At 42.6% G+C, this 19,798-nt stretch overlaps 1 protein-coding gene across 2 annotated transcripts in view; it reads right to left on the reverse strand.

Annotated features, from left to right (window-relative positions):
- Nucleotides 1-19,798, reverse strand: part of VPS50 (VPS50 subunit of EARP/GARPII complex) — a 183,385-nt gene that overhangs the window by 117,313 nt on the left and 46,274 nt on the right. For both annotated transcript variants that reach the window (XM_075211803.1, XM_075211804.1), the window contains exons 5-8: nucleotides 18,629-18,682; nucleotides 4,945-5,015; nucleotides 600-717; nucleotides 475-510 (exon numbers count right to left, since the gene is read on the reverse strand). In XM_075211803.1, the coding sequence (XP_075067904.1) occupies nucleotides 475-510; nucleotides 600-717; nucleotides 4,945-5,015; nucleotides 18,629-18,682 (279 nt within the window). The remainder of the gene's footprint in view (nucleotides 1-474; nucleotides 511-599; nucleotides 718-4,944; nucleotides 5,016-18,628; nucleotides 18,683-19,798) is intronic.

Consider the following 19,798-nt stretch of genomic DNA (forward strand, 5'->3'; position numbering starts at 1 on the left):
TCGGAACTTGATACATTTACCCCCAGAAGTGATCATATCCAGCTGACAAAACTAGACAGTGATCCTATAGCTCAGGCCTAGCAGATGGAACTCAGGGTGTGTGGCTGTCCTAAGTCAACAAAAATGCATCTGAAATGTAACTGAATTATAAAGATAAAACTATTCACAGACAAGAAGTGCAGGTCAAAAGGTGAAGCAGCGATGTCTATAGCTTCAAAACTAGAAATCTATTGAAGATGGGACTGTCACACATCAAATGGTTTTCAAGACAAAGATTTCACGAAAATTTCTGATGCATGTTATAACATTTTGCCAGTAATGAATTGCTTATATACAAAAAAAAACCACATCATTTACAAATCAGTTTGTTGTCATTGTTAAATAAGATTGTTCACTTTGCGTTGACAGAACTAATAAATCTCTTCCCTTGAAATGCAAATTAAAATTCAGAAAAAGTCAAAACACTGAATTTACCTCCAGCATTTCGCTCAGGCGTATGTCCGTTCTTTGCTGATGAAAGAGAAATAAACAAAAGTTAATAACTAGGTATCTTTAAACAAACAAAAGAATAAATAAATGAAGAACACTGCTATCATTACCAGTGTTTTAATTGTCCTCAGTGATTTCAGAAGACCAATTAAAAGCTGCCTTTTCCTCTGGTTTGCCAGCAGTCCCAGACTAGCTTGCGTAAAATCTTCTTTTGCTGCATTTAAGTGTCTAGGAAAATGATGTAAGAAAACCCAAGTTACAGGAACACTATAAACACAATGAAGTTTACAGATGAACTCCAAGATCTACTCAATACTAGATTTTAAGTAGAGACAACATTATATCATGTGTTTTACTTGCCTCTAATGCTCTATTCACCTCCCTTGCCAGCTCCGCCACTCATGGTTTTCTCTACCCTAGTTTAAGCTAGTGGGAGCGATATGGCCGATGCCCTCCCCTTTCCTCCCTTTGCAAAATGCAGCAAATCGTGACAGGGATGGTGCTACGGCGATGCAAAAGTGTCACTGCGACCCCTCCCGCATTGTCAGAGCATCGCGTGGAGGGGAGAAATCAAATGTTGGCAAGTATGTTCTAAATTAAAATCCGCCTCTAAAGCAGTAATAAAACCAGGTCATTTTTGCTGGCTGCAAGGGGGATGCAGGGGATGTAAGCATTTTTACAAACGGGGTTTAACAACAAGCGGACAGATCCTTAATATACTGCTGCATATAGTACAATGGTGGACACATGATGCAGTATCTCAGTCAGACAAATGTAGAAGTCACCTGGACTGATTCTTTGACTTGTCTTTCTTTATTTAAAAAAACAACCATATTTTGTATAGTATCTATAAGATTGATGTGGAGTGTTAAATAGTTAAAATTTAATAAAACCATAGAATAATTTTATTGATACTACTATTGTGACTCCTAGAGTGCCCCCACTAGAAGAGCGCTTCATTTTTCTTCTCATATGAAAGATTGAGAGTGCTGCCTGCGAGATTCTGTAAAACAGGTCACAATGCACCCACAGTGCGAGAGAGCAGCCTCAGAAGAACGGACGGGTGTTATTTTCTTAAGTTTGTTTATGGTGCAAAACAGACCACGCAGGAATGATATGCACTTCAGTGCTGTTCCAGTATATACATGGAATGGGCCGTACAACTGATCTATCCACATGGCTTAGTGCCAATGCTATTAAATAAGTTATGACATACACTGCAATCCCTGGAAGGTGGTTGTGGTCTTGGACGGACACATCCGGCCCACTGGCCACCAGTGGGACAACACTTGCATGAATCATTTGGAAATGTTATGCACCAGTAGCATAACACTAAAGAGATGTATGTAGGCACCTGGCTCCTGGGGTTTGTCCTGCCCTGATTTGTTAAATGTGCAGTTTAATTTATGCTATGCTAATCAGTTATGCAAAATTAATTGAACATAAACCTACTTATTAGTATAGTATTGTTGCCCTTTATATATTATTTCAACAATAGCTTTAGTCTTAAACCTTTTCATGTTCCAGATATCTGAAGAACTGTTTCAACTCAGTTACTTGCAAGAAAATATCACATTTACTGCTGAAAATACAATAGAGTCAAGAATCAAAAGTAAAAGAACAGGGAAAATCTATATCTCCTCTGCTCAGAGGAAATAATGCTGTAATTACTGTACCGTAGTCTGTGCTTTGGATAAAATGACTCGGGCAGCAGTTATTTTTCTTAAAGGACATAAAATAATCAAAAAGGGTCGTTTGATAATATGAAACATATTTTGCTGTCATGTTAACAATCTAGTTGGGAATAAGCGTTTTGCTAAATGTGTCATTTCTATTTCTGAGGCCAATTCTAATTCTGCTGAGCTTCAATACAACCTCAGAGCAAGAAGGCACAGGCTGCACTGGGGTACAATGGGGCAGAGGTTGGTGGCACAGGTTGCAGACAGACACGGAGGCACAGCCTTCAATGCGGGTACAGACAGATACAGGAAGGAGAGGCACAGGCTGCAATGGGAAACAGATAGGGGGTATGGGATGTATTGGGGAACAGATGGGGGGCACGAGTGACATTGGGGAAAAGATAGGGGGACACAGGCTGCCCTGGGGAACAGATAGGGGGTCACTTGCTGCATTGGGAAACAGATAGGAGGCACGGGCTGCATTGGGAAACAGATAGCTACAGGTAGGGGGAGTTGCATTGGGGAACGTACAGACACAGAGAGGCTCATTTACAAAGCACACTTGATGTGCACCAAAAAATGCTTTGTTTTGGCAATGGTGCATATAGATGGCTCACCCAGCGCACCCCAAGGTCTATGCCTACTGACATCTTCATAAACTAGAAGAGCTCCTAGATTTGTGGGAAGGCAGAGAAATCTGAAGAGGCCACTGTACAAAAGTAATCATCACATTAACATCCAACCAGCTAACACTTTTAAACCCCCCCTTTCATTAAACCTTTCTATTTGTCACCTAGAGTAGAGGGTGCTTTAGCCTATGGCTTAGATGAATCACAAGAGTGAGGCGACATCAGGGCTGTCGTTACTACATGCGGCATTTGTGTGGTTTTTTTTACGTTGGGCAAAAGTGACCGTGAAAGTGCAACAGGAAGCACAAAACGTGTCTGAAAAAGTATAGGACTAGACCGGATCTCCCGTTATTGTGGAGTGAAAATGGCTGTGTACAGTGTTGCCCCCTCCCATGCAGTTTCTCTCATTGCAATAATGTCACACTGCAAAATTAAATCTCGACTTTGCACTGCTCCAAAAAATAGGCTCCGGGATCGTTTACTCCATAACTCAGCGGTGCCGCGGTACTGTCACTGTCATCATGTCCGACATATTCAGTGAGGAACGACAGGAAAAAGGAGAATGCTGGGTCACGGGCGCCGCTGGATTGCGAAGAAGACAGAAGAAATAGAATAAAAAAGGCCAAGTATGGCAAGTAAAGAAACGGATGGGAAATGGTGATAGGAAACAGCACTGGAGGGGCAAAAGAATGAAGGAGGGGGCAGAGTGAGGATGAAGGGGCACACAGTGTGACGGTGAAGGGGCGCACAGTGTGACGGTGAAGGGGCGCACAGTGTGACGGTGAAGGGGCGCACAGTGTGAGGGTGAAGGGGCGCACAGTGTGAGGGTGAAGGGGCGCACAGTGTGACGGTGAAGGGGCGCACAGTGTGACGGTGAAGGGGCGCACAGTGTGACGGTGAAGGGGCGCACAGTGTGACGGTGAAGGGGCGCACAGTGTGACGGTGAAGGGGCGCACAGTGTGACGGTGAAGGGGCAACACAGTGTGACGGTGAAGGGGCGCACAGTGTGACGGTGAAGGGGCGCACAGTGTGACGGTGAAGGGGCGCACAGTGTGACGGTGAAGGGGCGCACAGTGTGACGGTGAAGGGGCGCACAGTGTGACGGTGAAGGGGCGCACAGTGTGACGGTGAAGGGGCGCACAGTGTGACGGTGAAGGGGCGCACAGTGTGACGGTGAAGGGGCGCACAGTGTGACGGTGAAGGGGCGCACAGTGTGACGGTGAAGGGGCGCACAGTGTGACGGTGAAGGGGCAACACAGTGTGACGGTGAAGGGGCGCACAGTGTGACGGTGAAGGGGCGCACAGTGTGACGGTGAAGGGGCGCACAGTGTGAGGGTGAAGGGGCGCACAGTGTGAGGGTGAAGGGGCGCACAGTGTGACGGTGAAGGGGCGCACAGTGTGACGGTGAAGGGGCGCACAGTGTGACGGTGAAGGGGCGCACAGTGTGACGGTGAAGGGGCGCACAGTGTGACGGTGAAGGGGCGCACAGTGTGACGGTGAAGGGGCAACACAGTGTGACGGTGAAGGGGCGCACAGTGTGACGGTGAAGGGGCGCACAGTGTGACGGTGAAGGGGCGCACAGTGTGACGGTGAAGGGGCGCACAGTGTGACGATGAAGGGGCGCACAGTGTGACGATGAAGGGGCACACAGTGTGACGATAAAAGGGCACAGAGTAATCGTGATGATTTTTGTACGTTGTTTTATTTTGTTTGATTTTATTCCTCTTAATATTAGCTGTAAATTATTCTTTGATAAAAATATAAAAAAATAAATAAAAATATTCTTTTCCCTTGGATTTATGTGTATTATTTTTGCAAACAACCAAGTATTTCTGTCCTGACCTAAATACTTATTACGTTATTTTGACCCAACTACTTATAGAATGGTACTGCTCTGTGATTATTTCGGAGGGGTGCCTTGAAAACATTATGGAGACTCTAAGGTTGCCACGAATTGTAGAAGTTTGGGAACCACTGCCATAGCTAACGATGAACACCCTAACTTCAGCCAGACCCTTGCATAGACTGGTGTAAACTTCTGCTCTTCTGAAAACCCAGGCACTTTAGTGGCAATCTAGACGCATCTGCGCAAATGTACAGATGTAAAACACAATATAAACTTCTAACCATGGTCTTTGTTCCCATACCTCCTTCCATTAGTGCAAATAACGGCAGCGAGCTGAAGACTTGTCTGCAAAGATGTAACTCGCTCCAATTCCTACAAAACAAAACAGACAAAACAAGATTTCAAGTACATATTCCCGTCATTAACATTAATTTGGATTAGAATGTCATTTCAACAACACACATTTGAAGATTGATAGTAAAAACACAATAAAAAAATATGGAGTGTCTGCAGTCAGGTCTCTTCCTGGCAGTTGTAATGATAATAAAAAGAAGCACTTATCTGAAGTGTGGTGTGATGTACATAAAGTATTCTCAAACACAATATATATTAAAACATCCATTATCTCACACGTTTCCAGTTTCTCAAAGACGCTCATATTCTAAAAATACAAAACTTACATATACATGTTGGCACAGTGGTTAGCATTGCGGACTCACAGCACTGGGATGGGTTTGATAATTGGACGAGTGTGTGCATGTGTGTGTGTGCGTGCGTGTGTCAATTTAGTCTGTAAGCTCCAATAGGGCAGGGACTGATGTGAATAATAAAATGGCCTCTATATATAGCGCTGCATAATATAGTGCACTATATAAATAAATAATATGGACGGTGATGAAAGAACATTGGAACATTTGCAGACTGTTCCATAACGCAGAGGTCAGGATGACCAGCATAGTCTCACAGACAAACCATGCGTTTCAAAGGTCAGTCCTTTTTCACCAGGTTTCCCTGTCATTTACATTGCCTTTCAGATATATTGAACACTATTAATAAAGAAGAATAAATCACAGTCACAGTAAGCTTTCACTAGGCAGCTTTATGGGTTAGTTGCATGCTCAAAAGGTGCAAATCTGCACCAAACCATGACCATGATCTTTCCAAACCTACATATAAAAGTGGATTCTGATTGACAGCCCCAGGCTACAAGCAGATTATAGCAATGGGATGGACAGGTGACCAAGACTGCTATATACTCCATGGAGCAGGTATACCCTTCTCCATCACCGAGCTTACCAGCTAGAAAGATTATTTATTTAGTGATACTGTATATCTGCCTGTCTAACATTATTTAGTATGAAAAAGAAATTATGCTTGTGTGTATAATATATTAGGCATCTTTCACTTGCAGAGCTTAAATATTGTGCTGCTTGGCACTTTTCTTGCTATTCACAAAGAAAATAAAATGAGTCTTCTAAATTGCTGTGTTCTGAAGCAATATATTGAAAAAGGAAAGGGAAATAATGAAATCACTCCACCTATATTACAGAATTCTATATCTATTCCTGGTTTTCCTTTTGAATTTAAAGATAGTAATTCAATGTTTAGATATGAAACAAAGACATAATGCCTGTTTGACAGGACTGCCATCAAAACTCCCCCAGAGAAATATAAAATACAGCTGTCAGCAGTCACTTGGAATGAGGGAGAACATTTACAATTTGTTCCATTTATTTGGAGATTCATAATAAAGATGTCAAATTAATCAGCTGGGTTCCATTATTCACAAACAGCAATATTTAAAACAAGTTCAGGCACATTGTGGCTTTCCAGCTGTTGTGCAACTACAAGTCCCAGCACACCCCGCTGTCAGGACACAACCGATGGAAAGCCACAGCTTGATTACCTCTACTACAGAATAATGATGAATTATAGAAATTTACAATGAAACATTTGAATGAAGCGCAGACTTGTCAAATACTTTAAGAAATAAAAATCTAAGGAAAATGGCATATTGGAAACCCACTGGTTCCTTCAAATGTAATTACGTTGCTTTGAACATTGTTCTTTAAAATAGGTCATGTTGTATTAGACATACTGCAAAAGGAATGGATGGGTTATTCTAAGCCAACCATTCCTTGGGATTTGAACTGTATGTCACGGACAGGAACATCTATGGGAGTATATAATGTCGCTTATTAAACTAGAGCTTGCAGTCATCATCATCACCATTTATTTATATAGCGCCACTGATTCGGCAGCGCTGTGCAGAGAACTCATTCACATCTCTCCCTGCCCCATTGGAGCTTACGGTCTAAATTCCTTAACATACACACACAGACAGACAGACAGACAGAGAGACTAGGGTCAATTTTGATTGCAGCAAGTTAACATACCAGTATGTTTTTGGAGTGTGGGAGGAAACCGGAGCACCTGAAGGAAACCCACGCAAACATGGGGAGAACATACAAACTCCACACAGATAAGGTCATGGTCAGGAATTGAACGAAGGACCCCTGCGTTGTGAGGCAGAAGTGCTAACCACTTAGCCACCGTGTTGCCCCATACTTAAGAACATGGGGTTTTAGTTTCTAGATCCTGGGTTTGTGGTAAGTAAAAAAAAGGCTGAGCAAAGGTTGGGAGATTTGGAGGCAATACCAGGGAGTTTGGGGGTCTAAGCAGTGGGGAGTATGTCATGCTTGAGAGGTCGTCTCTATAGATTTAATTCATTTAAAGAGCACCTGTCACCAGGCTCTCTCATGTCATTGTATTGCGTTGCTACGGCGTCTTGTGTACCACATGGTTGCGGGGAAAGGGATCGAAGATGCAACTAGGTTGGTGCATTACAATAGCCATAATACAATGCCCATTGACATATAATGTGTTTGAAATAGGAGCCAAACTTTAAAAATGAAAATACTTCTCCAAACAATATTAACTCATGATGCCCAGAGAAAACAAAATAACATAATAAAACAAATAGAAAATAGCTCATAAACAGATAGACTGACACTTACAGGTGAACAATCTGATTTAGATTCAACAGGGACGAAAAAAGACAGTGGACTCACTACAATCAGCTTATTGAAGATAAAAAGATCTATATAACAGGACCTGTAGAGTGAGCTCCATAAAATGCTATACACGTTCTATCCCTCAGGATCTAAATTGCACATTAAGCCCTTAAGAGAAAAACACTATAAGAAAGTGGAGTTAAACTATGCAAATCTATGCTCAACATTGGATCATTCTTTGGTAAGCAAAGTCGTCAGTGGTGCACAAGGTAGCTTGGAGTATAAAGAAGACAGAGCCGATATCATTTAAATGGATAAATGGGGCGGTTCTGTAGTACAATGACTGAGGTTTGCTATTACTTACATTTCTGAGAGTCAAAATACTGCCAACAAAATATTAGAGAAATGAAGAATAATAGCCAGGACTGTCCCAGTGTCCGTAATTTACTGATATAATTGTTAGTCTTGTAACAGAAAGCTGGGGCTGATCAATTAGTGGAAAATTCAGTTTACAGGCAGTGTTAATGCAGAATGTGGATATTAGTTACTCTTCAATATTCCCCTAATTAAAATGGAATATCGCCTGCCGCAGATGGCAGGTGAGAACGGATAACACATGCATCTGCTGACTAAGAAGAAGGAAGCCTTCAATATAGCTGAAGTTAATCTAAATCACTCCGAGTGCCAAGTACTTCAGATCTGCAGACAGCAGATTTCTTCCGCTACTAAAAACTTATTAATACATTCTCATATTTTCTCCTTAGACACAAGGAAAAGGAGCTCATATTCAGACTGCAATAATAATAAAAGTGGAGCCATCACACAGTGAAGGCAGCTATTTTGTTGACCAAAGTATTGACATCACCATTGTTAAAGTCGGATCAATAATAATAATAATAATAATAATAATAATAATAATAATAAATGTATTGGGTGCAACCAGATTTGCAAATATATATCTATATATATTATTGTCAATATACGTTGGATTAATTAAGGAATTGCTTATAAATTACTACGAAAGGGTTAGGAACTACTCAACCTCCAAAATGGCCTTTTGCTCATGTTAAGAAAGAGGATCCGTGAAGCCATAGTGATTCACTATCTTCCTTGTTTGACCACTGTGAAGACATCATATTGCTAAAGACACACCCACCATTGTTGAAAGTTTATAAATTAGCCGGTAGCCCATTCATCAGTCTCTCACTCTGCACTAAGACACGGAGGACCAGGTTGTATGCAAACTGTGCCGAGAGCTTTTATAACTCTTGGAACTGGAAAATGTAACAAGTAAACTTCTTTTTACCGCAATATTCACAATTGGAGTGGACAATATACATTTAGTCTAGAAATGAATTCAGCACCAATTAATCTGGCCCTGTCCAGTAATTTTATACCTATGTGTGTACATATGGATTACACATCTTTTGCTTTACATTAAAAATGCCTTTTTAATATACAGACACCAAAATATGAATATGTCTTTAGTGCTGTTTTAGTAGCTGTGTATTATGTGATAATCGGTCAGATACTTACCAAAGGCACACAAGTGCCCAAACGCTGACCTACACACTGGGGTCCACAAGAGCCCAAACGCTGAACTACACACTGGGGTCCACAAGAGCCCAAACGCTGAACTACACACTGGGGTCCACAAGAGCCCAAACGCTGACCTACACACTGGGGTCCACAAGAGCCCAAACGCTGACCTACACACTGGGGTCCACAAGAGCCCAAACGCTGACCTACACACTGGGGTCCACAAGAGCCCAAACGCTGAACTACACACTGGGGTCCACAAGAGCCCAAACGCTGAACTACACACTGGGGTCCACAAGAGCCCAAACGCTGACCTACACACTGGTGTCCACAAGAGCCCAAACGCTGAACTACACACTGGGGTCCACAAGAGCCCAAACGCTGACCTACACACTGGTGTCCACAAGAGCCCAAACGCTGAACTACACACTGGGGTCCACAAGAGCCCAAACGCTGAACTACACACTGGGGTCCACAAGAGCCCAAACGCTGACCTACACACTGGTGTCCACAAGAGCCCAAACGCTGAACTACACACTGGGGTCCACAAGAGCCCAAAAGCTGAACTACACACTGGGGTCCACAAGAGCCCAAACGCTGACCTACACACTGGGGTCCACAAGAGCCCAAACGCTGACCTACACACTGGGGCCCAGAGTAACAATTTTTATGCCTTTGTATTCATATTTTGGTGTCCGGGTTTATATCCTGCTCTCTGTCCATCACAATCACCCAAATAGTTGACTTAAATACCCACATTCTCTTGCACTAGGAGGTAGCCAATAAAAAGTACTTCTGGTTTAGGGTCTTTCCTTACATTGCTCTAAGACTCATAGACAGTCCAAACATGTAATATAACGTATTCATTAATCACTGTAGAGTAAAAGGAAAAAGATTATTAGCTTTTTTGGGGGGTTTTTAAAAATGTTTTGAACATGCGTGACATTCCTAACAGAACAATATAAAAAGTAGGCAAAAGTTTTCTGTCTGATAAAGGCAGAAAATGCTACAGAAGAACATACGCTGTTTAATATTTTATACTACTTTAGTAAACTGGGAAGTTCAGCCACTTCTATAACATACAATATGTATACTGGTAACAGAGACCCCACATTCACTTCTCCATTCAGCTACCAGGAAATTAACTCTAAGGGCCCGAGTCATTAAGGAGAGCAAAGCATCATCATCATCTGCTATTTATATAGCATCATTAATTCCGCAGCGCTGTACAGAGAACTTACATCAGTCCCTGCCCCATGGGAGCTTACAGTCTAAATTGCGACACACGCACACGCACACACACACACACGCACACGCACACACGCACACACACACACACACACACACACACGCACACACGCACACACGCACACGCACACTAGGGTCAACTTAATAGCAGCCAATTAACCTACTAGTATGTTTTTGGAGTGTAGGAGGAAACAGATAAGGCCCTGTTTGGGAGTCAAATTCATAACCTCAGTGCTGTGAGGCAAACTGGTTAACCACTAAGCCACCGTGCTGCCCATAAAAAAGGAGCAAGTTTGCTCCGGGATAAACCATGTTACAATACTGGCTGTTCTTTCATGTAGCACACAAAAACATATTTAATATTATACTGAAATGTAAAGTTGATCTAGGACACGCCCAACCCCAAATATAAATCTGTATCCACATTTTAAATTTACCTCTCCCTCCAATGCAACATGGTTTTGCCCAGCTGCAAAGTTACTCCTGTATTATGCTTTGCTCTCCTTAATGACTCAGGCCCTGAGTTCTTAATTCTAGTAGACGATTGAAAATTCAGCTATACTGGGCTAAAAGTATTGATCATTGTCAAAAGACAGACTAATGACGTAAAGAAAAACAATAATAACTATACACACTACATACAAACCCCCCAAAAAATTATTTATTAAACGCTGCATTTCTTGTAATGTATTATTGTGAGGAAAATAAAGAACCAGTTGCTTCAAAGTGGAAAAACGGTATCCAAAATTACATCAGTAAGCCTCAAAGGAGATCAGGACACTTCCCTTTTAGATTTGAATAAATAAAACATCCCTTTTATTCCATAAGGATCCATCCCTGGCAGTTTAAACACTTATCAACTATTTCTCAGAGACACTGAAGTGAGTTCTGCGGCTGAGGAATCACCATGAGGCTGTCAGTCAGAGTTTGAACTTTGACCCCAGTTTATTTTGGAATGTTTGGTAATTTGATTACATAATCGCACTTATAAAGTAAATATTTGTAATGGGTATACAGATAATGCACTGCGCTGTGTGCAGGAACAGAGGCTGTTTGGTATAAATTTATTTAAAGGAAATAGCGCAGGGCGCTTATTTATATAATTGCACGTGCACTTATTTTTGATATTGTGTATATTGTGAGATAGGAAATTGTTATTTCTGAGACCAGGGCTTATGTCAGTATAGTGTGTGTGTGTCTGCCTGTGCAGGGGGGCTTATGTCAGTATAGTGTGTGTGTGTGTGTGTGTGTGTGTGTGTGTGTGTGTGTGTGTGTGTGTGTGCAGGGGGGCTTATGACAGCATAGTGTGTGTGTGCAGGGGGACTTATGTCAGTATAGTGTGTGTGTGCAGGGGGTCTTATGTCAGCATAGTGTGTGTGTGCAGGGGGGCTTATGTCACTGTAATGGGGGTGAGGGCAGGGGGCTTATGTCACTGTAATGGGGGTGAGGGCAGGGGGCTTATGTCACTGAAATGGGGGTGAGTGCAGGGGGCTTATGTCACTGTAATGGGGGTGAGGGCAGGGGGCTTATGTCACTGTAATGGGGGTGAGGGCAGGGGCTTATGTCACTGTAATGGGGGTGAGGGCAGGGGGCTTTTGTCACTGTAATGGGGGTGAGGGCAGGGGGCTTATGTCACTGTAATGGGGGTGAGTGCAGGGGGCTTATGTCACTGTAATGGGGATGAGGGCAGGGGGCTTATGTCACTGTAATGGGGGTGAGGGCAGGGGGCTTATGTCACTGTAATGGGGGTGAGGGCAGGGGGCTTATGTCACTGTAATGGGGGTGAGGGCAGGGGGGCTTAGGGCAATGGAATGGGGGTGAGGGCAGGGGGCTTATGTCACTGTAATGGGGGTGAGGGCAGGGGGGCTTAGGGCAATGGAATGGGGGTGAGGGCAGGGGGGCTTAGGGCAATGGAATGGGGTTGAGGGCAGGGGGCTTAGGGCAATGGAATGGGGGTGAGGGCAGGGGGGGCTTAGGGCAATGGAATGGGGGCGTGAGGTAGGTGATGACTAATGAGTGATGGTGGGGCAATTTAGTTTAATAGTGGGGGCCTACTAATTTAAGATGTGGAGGCAGGACTTTTCATTTAATGCTGGTTTGGGGCTATTAACTGAATGTGGGGCTGAGTTTGGAGAGGAGAGCTATTTATTAAATGTAAATATGAATAATTTAATGACAGGGGTGGTTTTGGGAAATGGTTATATTTAATAAATATAAATGCTATTTATTGCTGGCCTGTTTGGAGGTAGGGAAATAGGTTAATTTATTAAATGGGAATACTCTTATTTGAATGGGGCTGGAGGGAGGCCTAATTATTAAACTTGTATGCTATTGATTTAACGCCGGGGCTGGTTGGAGTTTTCTTAATTTAATGTACCCCTTTTTTTTCCAGATAGGACTCTCAACATTACAAGATCCAGACAAGCAGCAACTGAGCTAAAGACACCAGCAGTCACAGGTAGGGAAGCGACTAGAACAGAACACACATACTTGGGTACATACAGTGGGCGCACAGACACTGAGCGCACACACATACAGGGACAGACACAGTGGGTACACACACATACTGGGCCCCGCCTACCATTTTTTGGCCACACTCACATGAGGCCACTTTCAGACTTTTTTCCAGGGCCACTTTAAGTTCCCAATCCGCCCCTGCAGACAAGTGTAAATATTGTTAGCTTTGTGATGCATGTATATATATGTTTTGGTAAACGGGGTTATATCCTGATTATAAAAATAGCCTGTGTCCAAATCTGTATAAAATGCACTGACTTGTACACTGAAATGTATCTTCTGATTTCAACATCTGACCTGATCACTGGTACCTCTAACCAGTGAGAGCAAATAAACATCTAGCTTCAAAGACCTGCTTGAAAACATCTTCAATATTACTGTATTCCTGTGACCTGCAGATTATACCGCAACTCTAATCCGTTCTCCGGCTGTCTGAGGTTTGGACCCAAGATTTCCAGTACCACCGCTCTGCCTGCTACCCATGCAGCCCTGGTCAGTGTGATAGGCCAGGGGGGATCCTTCCACAGCAACCCTGATCCATAGTAAGAGGTCAGGAGGACCAGCCCAGGTACACCAGCAACGAGGTAAGGTAGCAGCGTCAGTTACCCAGAGGGAACGTGGTTCTGAGTGCCATAAAAGGAGCTCAGTGGTGGCAGCAGGCCCCTCCCACTGTGGCAGGAGGGGCGTATTTGGAATAACAAAAGAGGAAACTGTCAAAGTAAGCCCAGCTGGTTCCCAGCAACAACAGACAGGGTGGCATAGGCGGTCCATCCTGTCACACTGTGTTTTATGTATTATTACTGGTGAGTGATCTGGGTCTAAAATGTGTTGACTTTCTGGGAAATAGGAATTATTTGGAAAAACACATTTTTTTTTAGCTCTCCAATAATAGCAGGGAACCTTAAACAGAACCCTTCAATTAAACACAGGGGAGGAGTCCATTTTGTGAGCGGAACCAGTGAATGTGCAGTTCATTAATTCACTACAATCCAACATCACCACCTTACTGACATTAGGAGACACTGATTTCTACCGAATTGTAAGGCTGCATTTTCAACATTACTCTAGCTGGTAGAACTAGAGGTCTCAGCATGCCTCTGGCTGGTAGTGTATGCTGGGCTGGTAGAACTAGAGGTCTCAGCATGCCTCTCGCTGGTAGTGTATGCTGGGCTGGTAGAACTAGAGGTCTCAGCATGCCTCTGGCTGGTAGAGTATGCTGGGCTGGTAGAACTAGAGGTCTCAGCATGCCTCTCGCTGGTAGTGTATGCTGGGCTGGTAGAACTAGAGGTCTCAGCATGCCTCTGGCTGGTAGAGTACACTGGGATGGTAGAACTAGAGGTCTCAGCATGCCTCTGGCTGGTAGTGTATGCTGGGCTAATAGAACTAGAGGTCTCAGCATGCCTCTGGCTGGTAGAGTATGCTGGGCTGGTAGAACTAGAGGTCTCAGCATGCCTCTGGCTGGTAGTGTATGCTGGGCTGGTAGAACTAGAGGTCTCAGCATGCCTCTGGCTGGTAGAGTACACTGGGCTGGTAGAACTAGAGGTCTCAGCATGCCTCTGGCTGGTAGTGTATGCTGGGCTAATAGAACTAGAGGTCTCAGCATGCCTCTGGCTGGTAGAGTATGCTGGGCTGGTAGAACTAGAGGTCTCAGCATGCCTCTGGCTGGTAGTGTATGCTGGGCTAGTAGAACTAGAGGTCTCAGCATGCCTCTGGCTGGTAGAGTACACTAGGCTGGTAAAACTAGAGGTCTCAGCATGCATCTGGCTGGTAGAGTATGCTGGGCTGGTAGAACTAGAGGTCTCAGCATGCCTCTGGCAAAGTTTTTCTACATTTGAAGGTTGGATTTTATTGGACATAAGGAAACTTCCATACAAAATTCAGGGTAACATAAAAATTATGTTGATTTTAAAGCACAAATGTAAAAGCAACATTTACGTTCACAGGGTGGACATAAAATGACCAAAATTTTACAGGATCTCAAAAAGGTGTCCAGTGGGGTTGAGGTCAGGGCTCTGTCTAGACCAGTCAAGTAAAGCCATACGGAACTCGTGGAAACCATGGCTTTGTGTACTGGGCATAGTTGTCAACTGTTATACACTCTCCTCATGGAGATCCCGGAGGGGAGGTCAGGTGGCAAGAGCAGGAGGGGAGCGTGATGACAGAATTGTGTCAACATAGCTCCCGCCTCTTATTATGTAAGAGCTTCATGTCATCACATAGTGGGAGAAAGGGGTCTGATGTCATGAATTAAGTCCCACCTCTGCCGGGATCTGGAAGGGTGTCTCCTTTTCCAAGAGAACTTCCCAAAATTCAGGAACCTCCTGGAAAGTCAGGGAGAGTTGGCAAGTATGGTACTGAGATGTTGTCATGCTAAAACTGGAGAGTGCCTTCCTCAACTTACTGCCACAAAGCTGGAAGCAAACAATTTCTTAGAATGTCAGTTTATGCTGTAGGAATAACATTTCCCTTCGCTGGAACGAATGGACCCAGGCCAAACCATGAAAAACAACTCCAAACCATTATTCCTCTTCCTCCAAACTTTACAGTGGTCAGTAATCATTTGGGTAGGAAGCTCTCTCCTGGCATCACCCAAATCCAGACTTAATCCGTCAGACTGCCAAATGCTGAACCCTGTGTTGTCACTCCAAAGAACATGGGAAAACCCAATCCATGAAGCTCCTGAAGAACAGTTCTCGCACAGATGTTGCTTACAGAGGCAGGTACTGAATTTTGCAACCAAGGACAGGCGTTGTTTTGTGGCCTACCGCTTCACGGCTAAGCTCTTCATGCTCCTAGACATGTCAACTACACGACAGCTAAAAATTGACAAATGGACTTGTTGGACAGGTGGCATTCTATAACAGTGCTATATTGAAAGTCACTGAGTAAAGTAAAATGGCATCTAAAACAATGCACCACGCAACTCTATTACTTCCAGTACAGGAATAAGCCAAGTATGTCCCCGGGCCTAGGTATAATTTACTTACAGATCACAGTTGCCTTCAAAATATAATAGAACTATAATGGGGTTATGGGAAAATGTTACATAGAGAAAAATAATTACTGTAGAGGTTTTAATTAATAACTTCATCAACTTTCTTTCCTTTATTCTGTGTTCATAATATAATACATGTGCCTATACAAATAGAAAAATCATTAATATTTCAGGGAAAAACTAAAAAGGTGAAAATGTCACAGGTACTCCAAAATGTCAAGAGGAACTTCAGCTTTTAACAAGTGTGCCCAGGGAGCAACTTATCACACACAGCACATGATACATAACCCTGGGGAGCAAAATAAATTGTTCTGTTTCTTTCACAAAGGGCTTAGAACACTGAAGATTGGACACAGATTGCACCAATTTGTTTTCCCCTGAAAAGTATTAAGCACATGGGCTATATCCAAATATACAGCCACTTTGTGCTGCAAATCTTAAAATATTAAAGTTAACCTGTTGGCCACACATTGGCGAACAGTATTTTAAGCAAAAATGTTTCTCTAGTGAGAGACTCTGTGATCACCTTTTCACCCCCCACTCCCTCAAATATATAGTGGCAAGGGCCATCTTACTTTTAACACTATTTAAATGTAGCTGAATTGGTCATTAATATGCAGAAAGGTTGATGGCAGGATAAATAATTTAAAAAAAATTATTTGTAACCCAACATTAAAAATTTTTATAGGACGTATTACCAATTCCAGTCTTATCTACCTACTATACCTATTGATAAGCTGATAGCACAATCTGTTCCTCATATTTAGGGTTTTCCGCATTCAAACACGTCAATAAATAAGTCAGTGACGCGGTCACAATGAGTCATGTGATATATAGGTGGGCAGGTTTCAATATAAATGAAACCGTCTTAAACAGGTAATCATCATGTCTATCATCATTTATTTATATAGCGCCAACAAATTCCGTAGCGCTTTACAATTGGGAACAAACATTAATAAGACAATACTGGGTAGTACATACAGACAGAGAGGTAAGAGAACCCTGCTCGCAAGATTACAATCTATAGACTATGCTCATTTACTGCATTTTTTGCAGGTTCTATCTCTTCCCAAGTTCCTCGATCATTTTGATTTAGCGATTCATGTTGGAACCCCTTTTGGTCTCTTTACAATTCTCTGCCCACACACCGTAGGCAGTTTCGGCTTTCGGCTCGGAATCTGTCTTACTCTGTTAACTAACAGCAGTGAAGGGTGTCCGCTGTTCTCTTACTACTCGAAATTGAATCTGTCCAAGACGGAGCTCCCTGTGTTGCGTTCTTCCAATGACAACCCTACACCCAAAATGTTTATTGTGTGATCAAAGCTACGATCACTTAAAATCCTCAAGCCACTGCCAGGAGGTTGTATTAAATACCAACCTGTCCTCTATTGCTCACATTCAATCCCTTGCAATCTCCCTGGACATCACTAAAATATTAAAAATATAAAAAAAACAAAAACCTTCCGTTACCCAAACCGGAGCTGCTTTAAACCACTGTAAACGTGGCTGTCAGACATTCCTAACTGACCATACTGCACTGGCTGCCTCTTATTTCCAGGATACAATGTAAAATTCTGTTTCTCATTTACAAAGCCCTCCACAATGATGGAATCTCCAAAACCTCTTCACTTCTCTCTGCTTAGCACCCTACACATGCTTATCAGTTTGCGAGTGACCTACACCTATCAAGATTCTTGCAATGAGATAAATGGGTGGAGTGCGCACATTTATAGGGACGTCCCTCCGCAAAAGGACTTTATATTTACACCAACGTTGATTTTCAAATGTGACATGTTACGTCTTTCAGTTGCCCTTTGGCGGGCACTTTGCATAATGTCAAAGAAAATCCATTAAACACTGAAAAGTGCCACATTTAATAAAGGCTACCCCACTGTTCCAGCGCTCCCATGATTAATTTCAGCCATGATTGAGGCTAAACTAAACAGTACTTTAGGAGAAAAACAAAAATGTTTAATGAGAGATTCTAAAACGAAAGATTGGACTCTGAAGTTACATTAATACGTTTGCACAGGGCGCCTCTGGGGGGGTTTCCGCCTCTCTCCATCCTCAACACATCAATAGTTTACAGAGGTGTTTCCTGAGAGTGGAGAGGACACGAGCACTTTTATGTCTGCTGGGCAGACCATCTAGATGCACTGTTGCAAAATCAAGGTGATTTGTGTGTGCCTTAAATGAGTCCAGTTCAAAATCAGTAGTGTCAGCCAAAGACACCATCTGCACGGAAGGATGGGCAGCTCATGGCTCTCTACATCTGGCTCCATCTATGCTGGTAAGCCAATGACTACAGGCAAGTTATACTACAATGGTCAGTGAACACAATACTGTAGGCTGTTTATCAATATCAATCAGTTTATGTTTGGTAGTTAATCTTACAGAAATAGTCAATCAGCAGCACAATAAAGCCTCATATATACATTTAAAATACTAATAACTATTTTTTAGTTGACTGGAGAGTCAAAAAACAGGAAGGACCATTTGTAATATATTTTTTCACTCCTCCCTCCAAAACATTACCTTTTAAAATTACTAGAATGCCTGCTGAATGTGTCTTCTCACTAACATATAATGTCAATGAAGAAGATGACAATAATTACAAATTAAACAGATATACCAATCTCCTAAAGTGGGGGAGGGGGGGGTGTGGTACTTACCTTAACATATGACGGCTGCTTTTCTAGAATTAAATCTGCTACTTTTTTCGATACCTAAGACAATTTAGAAATGAAAAGTAAAAATTCACAATATTTTCATCAAAATTAAATTAAAAAAAACAAAAAAACAGTACTGGAAGATATTATTAACCTTGATGACTAATAATGACAGAGTGACAAAGTTAAGGATATATTTCACAGTTGTTTATAGTAGTATGCATACAGGGGTATTCAACTGGCCGCGTTACTGTTAAAAGTAGCACGGCCTGCGCATTAATGTTATTACGGTAATAGTGCACGTAATTACCGTTATTATGGTAGTTCTAACACCCGCTTTTTGCTCGCAGCGAAAGCCTGGTTAAAACTACCGTAATAGTTTTAGCGCTGCAGTACTTCAGGGGGGAAGTGAATTCCCCCCCCCCCCATAATGATGTGCATCACTAAACAAAGGGTTAAAAGTCATAGGAGCACGTAAAGAGAAACTAGTGACTGTTATGTTCAATACTTGGTGGAAAAGATAATGGTCCTCTCCATTACAGAAGGGCCCCACATTACTTCTGCTAAAGGGACTGCAATATCAGTCATCACCATGATATTACTGCAAGGCTTTTGTAAGGGACCCAGGGCCACCACCAGGGAGTTACAGGAGCAGCCATGTAGGGGGCATGAAAAAGAGATGTTAGCAACATATTGGCCCCCGTTGATGTAGATGAAATTTATGCAATTTATTTGTTATTTAAAAAAAAAAATTAGCAATTTCATTTAAAATAGTAAGGCCAAGGAATTAAGACAGACCATATGCAATGCATACTACAATACTTTATTTAAAGCAGCCCCTGATGTCTATGTATGTATGTATGTATGTATTTATTTATTTGTATTTAGGGTCATTTTAAAAAGCCTGACAGAAGAAATAACCATCTGTTTAAATAAAGTAGCCTCCCATTAAGTGCAAAGGACTAATGACTAAGGAAAGATCTCCCCCGAAAAGCTTACAATCTATACACAAGGAAAATAGAAGAGGAATAAAGCCTTACAGACAGAGCCGTAACTTAGAATTCTAGCGCCTGGGGCGAGAAAGACAAATGCCGCCCCCCGAGCCCTCAATTTCAACCAAATGAACCTAAAACATTCCTAAATTGAGCCCCCCTTCAGCGCTGCGCCCTGGGC

This window comes from Mixophyes fleayi, chromosome 5, assembly GCF_038048845.1.
Source record: "Mixophyes fleayi isolate aMixFle1 chromosome 5, aMixFle1.hap1, whole genome shotgun sequence".
Lineage (NCBI taxonomy): Eukaryota > Metazoa > Chordata > Amphibia > Anura > Limnodynastidae > Mixophyes > Mixophyes fleayi.